The 12,782-nt window shown below is 36.7% G+C and overlaps 1 protein-coding gene across 8 annotated transcripts in view; it reads left to right on the top strand.

The window, feature by feature from the left end:
• Positions 1-2,906: 2,906 nt before the first annotated feature.
• Positions 2,907-12,782, top strand: part of how (protein held out wings) — a 44,921-nt gene continuing 35,045 nt past the window's right edge. For all 8 annotated transcript variants that reach the window (XM_068299116.1, XM_068299113.1, XM_068299110.1 and 5 more), the window contains exons 1-2: positions 2,907-3,069; positions 3,877-4,388. In XM_068299116.1, coding sequence (XP_068155217.1) covers positions 4,118-4,388 — 271 coding nt within the window. In that variant the 5' untranslated portion in view covers positions 2,907-3,069; positions 3,877-4,117. The remainder of the gene's footprint in view (positions 3,070-3,876; positions 4,389-12,782) is intronic.

The raw sequence follows: 12,782 nt of genomic DNA on the forward strand, positions 1-12,782 counted from the left end.
TGCACTTGTTTTTTTTGGCTTTGGAAATTCTATGAATGAACTATCAAGTTGGCCCATTCATTCATGCGGGACTTGTTAAAACAAATTAAACTTGGGTAAAAACAAAGTCAACGGCATAGTCAAAAACTAAAAGATCTTATGAATGAATACCACAAAGACTTGCCCAACTTCTCCTCCACATTGTGTTGCTGTGGCCCAAGAGTGTGGGCAGTTGACATAGAAAATGCATTCGTACAGGTGACAAAAGTTTCAATTTTTAAAAGACTAGTTAAACTAGTTATGATATTATATGGAAATTTTAGTGAGGGAGATGGGACATCCCAAATGTGAGGGAACATTTAAGCAGCTTTAGAGGCAAAGTCTAGTTTGTGTGCGAGGCAATTTCCCTCTCCAAGAATCCCATCCCAGTGCCATTTCGATTGGTAGAGAATAATATAACGTTTTGTTAAACAAACTAACTAAATCTCATGGTCAATAATAAAGTTTTCAAAACGACAAGCACTCAAAATTGATTAATCTGTTGAGTCTGTTTCTCCAGATTTTATTTTTAGTCATATTACGTATACGCAATGCATTGTGGCAAAACGTTCTCGACTCTTCTGTGGGTTTTAACAAACTACAGCTACCACATGAACGTGTATGAGAGTATGTGTAGGATGCCATATATGCATGTGGATGAGTGAGTTTCAATTTTAAACTGATGTGTGTTTATGTGTGTGGGTGTCAAAGCCAGTCTTTGCCACAAACTTTAAGGCCGGGACAGGCGCCTACGCATCATGTGCCATGCGTAATGAAAACAACTAAGAGCTGGGGTAATGGCTGATTGCTTGCCTTTTAACCAAGATTCGGCTAATTACATGCACACAGGTTGCTCGTATATGTATGTATACTTCTGTTTTGTGTGCCAAATTGGCAATTGGCCAACGGCTGCGGCTAAATTCAATAAAAAAAAATAAGAAAAAAATGATTGGGCCGAATTTGCATCTGGCCAAAAATGAGCGGATAGTGCCAAGGATGCATGGCCTGGCCTGGCCTGGTGCTGGTGTGAAATATTGCAAGCTAAAAAAGAGGCACACACACATAGACAGAGATTGTATCCCACCCGCCGTAACTAGTTGTTTGTCAAACTGTTGGCCCGGTCGACTTCCTTATATGACACTGTATATGCGACTACCAGCAACTGTGCCTCAATTGGCCAAGCAATTCAAATGCATTTTAGATGCAATTTTTCTCCGTCGAGTGAAGCCTTAATAACTCACACCCAAGAGGCAGACGAGGCCATCGTTTGCCAGTGTGGTGTGAAAATCCAGCGAGTTGGCCATTTGGAAATTGAAAGTGCAACCCAAATGGATGCCACATACATTAGGGTGACCCATAGAAAGTTTTAATCTATAACTTTACATTACTCTTTGTAAATTTGTTTATCTTGGGATGTTATTATTTCATAGCTTACTTCAAGAGTTGATAATTTTAAGATTTTCCAGAGATTTGGCATGTCGTAACACTGATTCATATGGATCTCTTTGAGATTGGTAAGCCCTAGAGATTAACATGATGTGCGGCCCACAACAAAACTTAACACTTTTGATTGTTAATGTAGGTGTAAATATTCGAAAGGGCTTTTTTCGATTTTTACATTGTAAATCGAAAATCCATAAGCATACAATGTCTTCATCATTTGACACAGATATTTTGAAGGTAATAAAAAACTGTATTTCTTTGACTGGATACTCCGGCCCACACACATCAGGCCAAGTGCGTGGCTCACTGGCCAACTTGATGTCAATATGGTGGTAATAAGTAGGCGGCAACGGCGGTGGTGGTGGTGGTGCTGCTGATGGTGTTTGCTGTTTGGTGGGCGCCTGCTTTTCACTGGCCTCTGTTAACTTTCACGTCTCATTTAAGTCAAGTTAGTCGCATGCGGGTGCAATACACGGAAGCCGAAAACAAAGTAAGTATCTTTGCAATGGAAAGTAAAAGTTGTAGTAGTTGCAGCCATGTCCCAGGGTCGCTTATATGGTGCGTTGCCAACTCTCCAGCAGCAAAGACCGGCATTCGTCTTGCCAATTTCAATTTTCCCACATGTCTATTTAGTTTTTTTTTGATTTTCTTATTTTGACCAGCTCTTTATTTTGTACCTCCAAGGCAAGTTTAACACCAATATTTGGTAATATATTTTCAAGCCAGTATGCGCATATGGCGGGAAATTTGCATGAAATTTTGGCCAAATCACTGCCCACGATCAAAACACAGTTGTTCTAATCTGCAAAACAATTTCCGTGCGTAATTAATTCATACATTTGCCCCATACAATTTTCAAATGACAACGCCAACGCGCCAAATGTAACGTGAAAGTGCTGCCACTTGTCAAGAGTTTCAAATCCTGCTCTTATCGTTTGGGAAGAATGCAAAGATGTTGTATTAAACTTGTTGAATTGTGTTTTAACAAATATTTTCATTAAATTTTTGAATAAAGTTCTTAAATCATCTTAAAGACGACCAGCTGTGCATAAGTATCTTGACTAGGTGGCAACGCCAGTATATCTGATCTTAATGCAGAGCAATGAATGGAAAAAGAACTCGCAAGGTAGGGTGTAAGTATTTGCTGATCGTGTGACGTCACAATTGTAAATTAAGGTACACATATTTTATAAAATAAGCTAAGATTATATATTGATCATGACTTTGCTTAAAGTTTGAAGAGCATAAACGGCATTCTAAATGAACCAATATATCTAAAAATGTAGAAAATATTGAGTTTCTCTCACCATGTATACTTGTGACGTCACCCAGAGAGAGCGCGAGAGCGAAACATACGCCTACCCTCAATTGGCTGGTCGTGATCTCACAATGGAGATACCACATTTCATACACTTACAACTAATCGCGGTCTACGCTTCGCATTCAGTTTCTTTTTCTCCGTCTTTGCGCACGGTTCAGTGGTAGGAAATAGGAAGATCGATCGTTCAATTCAAAAAAAAAAAATTCCGTGCGTTGTGTGCCCATCCGACTCGAATAACAGTTAAATAAATTACAAAAAGGAATCAAATTTATTGTTATTGCGATTGTGTATGAAAAATATTCCATATAAAAAAATTAAATTTATTGAATGCCAAATGAAAGCAAAGCCCTCCTCGCATTAAAACCAAGTTATAACCCTAGCCTACAGCAGTAGCACCAACAACAACAAAAATTGTGCAAAAAAAAAAGCCAATCTGTCTGATCAAATGATTTTCTTTTTGCCACTCAGGCAATGGAATGGAATTCAAGGAAATAAGTTTCACATTATTATTTGCTTTTCTGTTGCTAATAGTAATGAAAATAAGAATATCTGTGTGGATATATTAAATTTGCATATAAAATTATTTCCCTTTTTTCCATCCTCTCTCTCTCTGTCTCTCTTGGTAGATTTAGTTCGCATTGCAGCAGCCAACTTACAATTGAGCGAGTGTGAGTGTGAGAAGAGCAGAGATATTTTGACATTCCGCTTTCATTCATCTCCGTTGTGGTTATTGCGCTCACGCACACTCTTGCACATTGCGCTCGCGCCCGTTAATACATATGTAAGTGTGAGTGTGTGGTGCGATCGCTGCGCTAAGGAATTTTCTCTCTCTTGCTCTCACAATTTGTTTCTCCTTCTCGTTACTGCGTTGTGTTGTAGTTGTTGCTGTTATTTGCTCGCTCGTTTGAGTCCGATATCTCTCTCTTTTATACCTTCTTTAAGGTTTTTTGTTTTTTTGGGTGGAGTTTTGTTTTCATTTCGTTTTCTGTTTTTTTAATTGTTGCTTTACCTCCCTCGCCCATTTCGCTATGCTCTTTTTCTGATGAATTCTTGATCGCAAAAGCAATAACAATTTTGATTAAACTATTTTCCAGTACATGCCACACACAGTATCCCCCTCTCTCTGATCCTTTACACACCGATCGAAACGTGTTAAATAGAAAAGAAAAATTGTGCAACATCAAAATACAAAAATAAAGAAAACTATAACAAATAAATAAAAAATCAAAAACGAATCTCTATCTCTGTCAAAAGTTAAAGAAGAAAAAGAATATAAATAAAAAAAACACTGTGTACACATACATATACACAAAAGAATAACAAACAACAATAAAAATGAGTGTTTGTGAGAAGAACAACGTTGTGCAACATCAATTGCAACAGGCTGCCGCTGTTGCTGCAGCCGCTGCAGCTGTACAGCAACAACAACAACAGCAACAACAAGTGCAACCCCCGCAAATTGTGCCACAGCCACATTTGACGCCCCAACAACAACAACAAAGCACACAAAGCATTGCCGACTATTTGGCCCAATTGCTTAAGGATCGCAAACAATTGGCTGCTTTCCCAAATGTCTTTACGCATGTCGAACGATTGCTGGAAGAAGGTAAGTCCTGCCTGCATTCTCCTGATCCCCCCTCGGATCACGTTTCATTCCAGTTTCGATTTAGCTTGAAATACATACATGATGTAGAAGTTAGTTTCAAAAACAATAAAAATCATTCGTAATACGCTTCAGAAACTAGTTAGGAAATTGAGTTTCGTTTATTATAATATTTTCATATCCTTGTTTTCACTTGAAACATAGAAATCATTTGTAAATCGTTTCAGAAGTTAGGTTAGCAAAATAAGTTCGTTTGGTTTTAAATTATTTTAACTTAAAATAATCTATTGAGTTAAAAACAAAGAAGCAGTCTATTACATTTTTTGATATATCTAAGAGTTTAAAGTGTTTAGTTTCAAAATTGATAAGAATTTCTGGAAGTTTTCTTTTACTCTAAAGAGAGGTATTCATTGTTTCTTGAAATTAAGTTTTGTCTTTGTATTTCTTACTTCTATATGAATTTATGTTGATTCTTTGACTGAACTCTAGATGGCGTCTGGAAGTCAGAATCAGATTCCCCCAATTCTTTTTGTCTTCTGTTCTGTTTTGTTGTGTTTGGCTTTGAGTTCATTCCACCTTACACACACACAGAGACAGAAAACACACACACACACTTACAAGACCAAGATGATCACGATGATGATGATGATGCCTCTTGTTTGTTATTTTTAGTTACTTCCTTTTTTGTGTGCCACTTCGTAAACGCTCACTATCTCTCTCTGTCTCTCTTTCCTCGTCTCTTCCTACAATCGCTCTTTCTCTCAATCTCTCGCTGTGTCTATCAATTCTCTTTGGATTTTTGTCTGGTATTGTCCCTGCTCGGTGTATTGCGTTCTTTGTTGCATGTTGCCCCCCATACGTCCACTCCAGAATTCAGGGGAGCAATGGATGGACCCCCACCATTTGGGTATTTTTATTGAGATCCACGCACTAAGAAGGAAAAAGTGTGGAGAAAGAGAATGAAAGAAAAAGCAACTTTCGTTACCAAAAAACAAATGTATCTGAAAGATACAAAATGAGAAAATGTATGCCTACCCACGCCTGGTCAAGTCCAGTCCAAAAAGTAAACACACTTGAATTGACTTGACTTTATTTTCGGTTGCAAGAGGCAGAGGACGAACGTGCCACTACCTGGCTGCAGTGGCTCTTCTTTTGTCTCAGCCTCTAACTCTTACTCTGACTTGGTATTTGCTTAACATCTGTTGCCCATATGCATATGTGTCGCCCCTGTTAATGACAAAATTATGTTGCACAGAGATACAGATACCGAGGACTGAGACTGAGACACACACATACACACATAGACACACTTTTTTTTTATTATTTTGGATACTAGCTGCAAACTAGTTTTCTATCTACAAATTGTGTACGAGTATTTGCTAAAAAACCAAAAACCAAAGCGTTGACAATTTGTAGAAAACTCGTTCGACCAGCCAAAGAAATCGGAATGAAGAAACAAATTTAACCAGCTTCACTTCCACTCTATGGCCCTCGCTCTTATCAGCGAGCGAATAACTCTACCTACCACCTACCACCTATCTACTCCCACCACATTCTGGCCGAAAGCAAAAAACCAAAGCCAACACCAAACTCTGGCTATCAGAAAGTAAAGGAATAGTATGTCGAGGAACCGGCTTGGACTTGGACCTAACTGGCTAACTGGCCTGACTGACTGCGGGCTGTTAACGGCTTTCAACTTTTCAACTTTTTGCTAGAAGTTTTTGTTTTTATGTTGTTTTTTCTTTATATATATATATTTTGTTTTTATAAGTACGTTTTTTCTTTTTATTTTGTACAACTTTCTCTTTTCAATTGCTGTTTGTTGTCGTCGCATTTGTGTTGTTGTCTTTTGATATTCGGGGCCAAAAGCGTCCCATACACTCTTGACAAGTGGACAAAATAAACTCGTCGAGGCATACATACACACATTGCAAACGCACAAACACATCCTTGTTAAAGGACATGAAGATTCTCTGTTTTTGTAAAAGTTTTTAGCAAGTGAAAACTTCTTATATATTTAATTTCCATTTCTTTTGAGTTTGTTACTTTTTTTGTCCATTGAATATACCTAATTAAATTTTAAAATTTTATATTTTCTTTTTGATTTGCATTTGCATGGCTTGATATTATTCTTCAGCTTTTTGTATTTTGGTTTCTAGATCTCAATATTTCTCACTTTGTTTTTTGATCTTAAGAATTAATTCTAACTTCATTTTAGTTATCTATTAAATGGAAATGCATAACAAAAAATGTTAACATATAATTATAATTCCTTTTGCCGGATATAAAGGAATAATTTATAGTTTCGTTTTGGTCTAATGCAGGAAATATTTTTAAATTATATTATTTATGCAAGCAGAGCAAACACAAAATATTTTTAAAAACAGAAATTTCTTTAACAAAATTGTTGCAAAGAATTTAAAATACTCTTTTAAAAAAATTGAAGCCCAATAAATAGTTTTATTCCATTCTAATTTTACAAAATTTTAAAGAACGATTTCATCAGGAAAACAATCGACTCGGAGGAAGGTTAAAAAAGCTGATCAAAGATATGTGTATATAGAAAAATATAAATTGCAGCTAAGTGACACTAATATACCCTCTCTTTATAGCGTTAGGGATAAATAAAGACCGACGAAACCGAAAAAAACAAGAAAAAAATGCAAAATCAAATGTTAAGTAGCTTAAAATTTAAATTCTGTGGCCCACAACGACGTCTCTGGGGGGCGGCAGTGGGGAGGTTGCAAATTTCGTGAGAGATGTCTAATTGGGTGCCGCAAACCCCCCAAAAAAAAAAATTCGGAATCGGTTGAGCGCGGGTGTGCATATAGAATTTTGTTCGTCTATATGTTTTGCTTCGTTCCTACTACCTGTTTTTATTTTTTTTTTCATGTTTTTTTGGGTGCTTCTCACTTGAAATGCACAGCTTGCGATTACATTTAAATATATGTATATATTCAAATATATCTACATATATGTAGATAAATCTATGTATATCTATTTTTTCACATTGTATGTGTATATATTTTTGTCTCTCTTTGCTTATTTATTTATTTGCCGCTTTTTTTTTTTTATTGTCTTCATTGCTTTTTGGCACTGCTGACATAAATTTTGTTGTTGCTTTAGCTTTCAACTGACTCACGCCTTAATAAAATAAAATAAAGTAACATAAAAAAAAGAAATGAAAGAAAGAACGAAAACACAACCAAAGTAGAACTTTGGCAAAAAACGCGGCAGGTTTTTTTTTTTTTATTCAAAATATGTATATACATACATATATGCAGATACGTATGTTTGTCAGAAGATATAGGCATTGTATCTGTTAGATACGTCTCTATGACACACGACACGGCTGGAGCACGTTTCTTTCAATTCGCATTGTCATATTTTTGCACAGTTGAAGTGTGCCTAGACTGTGGAAAGACGACTATGACGATTACGATTACCATTACGATTACGATGCAACGTCGAAAATGCTCTCAGATTACGGATGGAGCCGTGGGGAGGAGGGGCGCAGAGTAGACCAAGCATAACTGCACGTACTTAACATCCAGATTATAGAGTGTGAGATATCATCATTTGTTAAAACAAAACTTCCGCATGACAATTGACTATCAAATGTAAGGCCAATAACAGAAAGTTAACAGATCGATGGCTAAAGTCTACACCTTTGTTTTTTGATCAAATCAAATGTTCAACACCGCCCACGCCAAGTAACCCCTCTCTCTCTCTCTCTCTCACTCACTCTCATAGTGTGTCATCGTCTTTATGATCATCTTGTGGATACCAAAATTTTTGTTTTGCTTTGCGTTGTGCATTCTAAAAACCCCCCTCAGAACAGAAAAAAATAAGAATTACGTTTGTCCGTTTGGCTACACCCGCTATGCGAGAATGTTTATATAGTCATAGATATATATACAACCTATATACCACTCACATATACACACACTCATCTATAAATATATATATTTACCTCTATAAGTGAGTGTGTGTGTGAGTGAATCTTGGCATTTCCCAGATACACACTAGAAAATTTTCTGTGCCGTACTGTGCTATGCCGGCCGACATTTATTTTTCATGAAAATTTTGAAATGTGTTTCATTTCATCTAAATTTAGATTATTGGAAAATGGTTTTTCTATTCGAGCGAACGATCGAATTGACTTGGACTTGTGAGAGTTTTGTTGGAATTTTCCTTGCCTTTTCTTTATTTTCGTTACTTTATTCCCCTGTGTTTTGGTGTTGCTGTTGTTGTTGTTGTTGGTTTTGGGCGTTGCTGGAAAATGTGAATTTATGTTGCTGGTTAAAACTGAATGCAAATAGAGAAAATGTGGCCAAAATGCAAATACAATATCACCTCAACTAAACACCCAACCTCACTGTAAATGAAAGAGAGAAAGAAAAAAGGCAACAAGCGTTTCAATTTCATATTATCATAGGCAAGGGAGGGACTCCGGACTAGCAACAACAACAACAACAACAACAACAATTGACGTGCTCATAAATTTGTTGACAATTGTTATGCGGAACGCGTAGGCACAGCTGCTTGGATGGATGGATGGATGACCCGCACCCGCACAGACACACAGACCCGCACTCAAAATCGTTTCCTTCCCCCTATCCCTACTACGATTCATTGCGTTTTCAAATTCAATTAAAATCTTTTGTCATCGGCAATCGATCGTTTGTTTGTTTGTTCATTCGTTTGATCGTTCGTTGACTCGATTGATAGTTGAGTTGGTTATTTTGATTTGTTGGTTGGGCCAACTAAAAGAAAATGCAGTCGAGCGTTTTAGCCTCTTTTAGCCTCCCCCCATCACATCATTTAATCAAAGTTATCCACAATATGTATTATGTTATAAAAGGGCAACGATCGTTTGTTGATTTGATTGTTGACCAAAATTCGATTTTAACCATTCAATTTTTTTAGGGGCGAAAGTTGTGCAGTTTGTTTAACTTTTTATTTGGTGCTTGACTGAATCTAGTGGGAGGTAATGCTGATGATTTTGCGGCTTATATAATCTATTCAGCTCTTGCAGATTTCAAAGTGGGAAAACTCTACATTTCCTTTTGCGACCTTCTTGTATACAATGTACATATGAAAATATATATTAATTAGCCACTTGTTGACTTTGTCTAAGCCGCCACATAACTTATGCAAACATCTCTTCTATGTATGTATGTAGTAAAATGATTCACTTTTAATCCATGGCAACCCTCAAAGTAATGAATATATATACATTTTCAGCCTTCAATTAGCGTTTTTCTTTGGAATCCGTTTGCACCATTTCACATACAAAAAAATAACACACAGAAAGAGAGAGAGAGAGAGTGAGAATCTCTAAGCAATTTGAGTGCCATTCTGACTCTTTTTCACTCCCCCCCAACACACATACAGAGACAACAACAGAGACAAAGACTGAGACAGAGAATGAGAGATCATTACGTCATTTTTCTTATGTTATTTGATAGCCAAGCTGCAGCGCAAATAAAATGTATTTTTTGATTTAATTTTTTTCTTCTTTTTTTGACAAAAATAGCAAAAAAATTAGAAACAAAGCAAGAGAAAATGTGAAGAAGCGTAATTAAAATATTTTTCACATGCTCATGTTCCACACACACACACAATCACACACACGCAACACATGGAAAGATATACAACCCGCTCTCTCACCCCCGCATATGTATCCCCATGCCACATCAAGGCCTCTCAGGAAGGCACGCGACCATAGACTACCGAGTGACTACCAGCAGAGCATCATCTTATGTACATTTAAAAACCATGTGGCCTGGCATTGGGCAATTGCCTTAATATGCCCTACCAAGCTGCACAAATTGAACAATTTGATAAGATATACGAGTGAGATGATGGAATCGAAGAGGGGAGGGCTGCAAGGCGGTTTTTGGGGGAGCCAACATTGTGTGTTCTACTTCCTTTTGAAGTCCACAGCTCAGAACAGCGCCATATGGTCGAACGGTCGATCGGTCGGTTGTGGCTTCAACTCGCTTTTGGAACTCTCTGGTCATATATGGGCAGACGATTTGGTTGATGCTGCTACAACTTCTCTTGCCTCCACTTGAGGCAGTTGCTGCAAGTGAATCACTTTTATTGTGCAATGCTATTGACAATCGATTTGGTTCTTTTACTTCTTTTTTTTGTGTTTTCATCTTCTCCATCTGTGTGCTGTATGTATCGTTAATCAATTTAATGTTTTTCAATTGCCGCTGCTCCGTGTGAAATGCGGGCCCATAAAAGAGAAACAAAGAGAACCTTAAATCACTTTTGGATCGAAGAAAGAAAGTAAAAACCCCTTGATGAAGTAAAGATTCAATTGGCTTAAAGGCTAAATCATTTAACAATTAAGACAAAAGATGATTAAATGAAAATAAGAAGACGAATTAAAATTGTTGCTGAAAAGTCAACATTAAATAGTGAAAAAAGTAAATCAAAAACAAAAATGCAAACAGTTTATTTGATTTGTTTTTGGTCTTTTTTTTGCCATAGCCAAAAACTATGGCAAACATTTGAAAATGAAAAGATATCCAAAGAAACTATGACAACATAAAATACCAACAACAACAAAAACGACCACAAAATATGCGTCATATCTAAGAAAGCGAATAGAAAGGCAAACGACAACAACAAAAACAATTTTGCCGACAACGTGCAAACATTGAAAAAAAAAAGATACTAAACACAACAGAGAGATTGAGATACATTTTTTGTGTGTGTTTTTTTTTGTATCTGTTTGCTGCTCCTAAGCATCATTGAATCTAGAAGTAATGTGTCGACTATCTACCTAAGAGGTAGCTATAGACACACACACGCACATACATACATACATATAATAAAGATAAAGAAACAAAAATTATGCAAACTTGGCCAAAAAGAAGTACATGTAGTAGCTACTAACTCGAGTGCCCTCAATCTGCAGTGCTGCAGTAACTGCAACTGATCGCTGCATGAATGAATGCGGTTGTCACGTCACTTCTGTGTGTGTGTGTGTGTCTCTCTCTCTGTCTGTCTGTGTGTGTGTGTGTGTTGGCATTTTTGGTATATCTTTTGGCCACTGCCATCCGTTTTAGTTTTGCGCTATTTTCGCATATCGCATTTAAGCAAATTCATTAAATTTTGCCCCTTGAAATTGTTTCGATTGAAAGGTTTTGGTATTTCATAAAATTTCACAAATGCCACGCCCCAACGATACCCTAATTGTTGCATTTGCCTTCAGCTGTTCATTTATCATGACTCTCGTAGTGAGTGTTTGTGTGTGTGTGTATCTCTTTCTGCGTGTCTGTCTTGTTGGTTTGCCTGCATTGCTTTGGTTTTTTTTTTTACCAATTTTGATTTTTGGTTTGTCTTGCCTTTGCCTTTTGACTTGTTTATTTTTTTTATTTCGGTTTATGTATATATTTCTTTTCTTCTTTTATTTATTTTCATTTTTGGCAATTTGTTATTACTCGTGCCGTGCTTAGTGCGCCACGATTTGTTGTATCTGCTGCAAGCAAATGTATTTGGGTTAAATGCCCATTTTTATATGGACGCCCAAACATTGGCCATGTCGCGTTCCTCCCGCCAACACCACGACAATCATCAATAATTATTGCCATTGTTGCCATTGAACGTTTTATTTCATTCTGGCTGTTTTTTTTTTTTACTGCACGACAATTTCCGTTGACTGTTCATTTAAGTGTCTGACTATTAAACAAATGTCTTAATTTGCATGGGTAAAAACTTTGAATTAAGACTTCATTTTTGCAATACGAAAAAGAGTTCATTTGAGCCAATTTCGGGTAATTGGGTTACTAAATTCTCAAAGGATTTAGGTAAGCTTCTTGAAATCTAATAAAGACTTAAAGTTTCTCTGTATCAGACTGCGTAAAACATTCCACATGCTCGCGCCCACTCTCTTTGCCTGATTTATACCTAGTTGTGCCTCATTTCAAGGACAACTTGTGGAGATTATCAAGACATCTTGAGCATGGCGACAAATGTTTTGCTTGAATGTCATTGGCATATACAAAAACCAGAAATCAACATACTTAGGTTTATGTATGTTTATACATACTATATATGTACATGTGTATATATGACTATATACTAACACTATTGAGTGCACTTGCATTTTCTAAAATGACAGTGGGTTGTTGTCGCCGCATACCTTTGGAGCAAAAAAATATATGTATGTATGTAGGTTTTTCCGGTTTTGCATTCACTCTTAAAAAGAAGACGAAACCCACACGATCCAAAGTGATAGTTGAGTTGAGGAATAGAGTGAGATGAAGACAACTTAACAAAAATAAAAAGAAAGATTGTCGTATTGCCTTTATGTTTGTCAGTTTATTTCGCTGTCTGTCTGTATGTCTCTTTGTTTACTAAAAATAAACATGAAACATG

The sequence above is a fragment of the Drosophila tropicalis genome, unplaced genomic scaffold (genome assembly GCF_018151085.1).
Source record: "Drosophila tropicalis isolate 14030-0801.00 unplaced genomic scaffold, ASM1815108v1 contig_878, whole genome shotgun sequence".
Classification (NCBI taxonomy): domain Eukaryota; kingdom Metazoa; phylum Arthropoda; class Insecta; order Diptera; family Drosophilidae; genus Drosophila; species Drosophila tropicalis.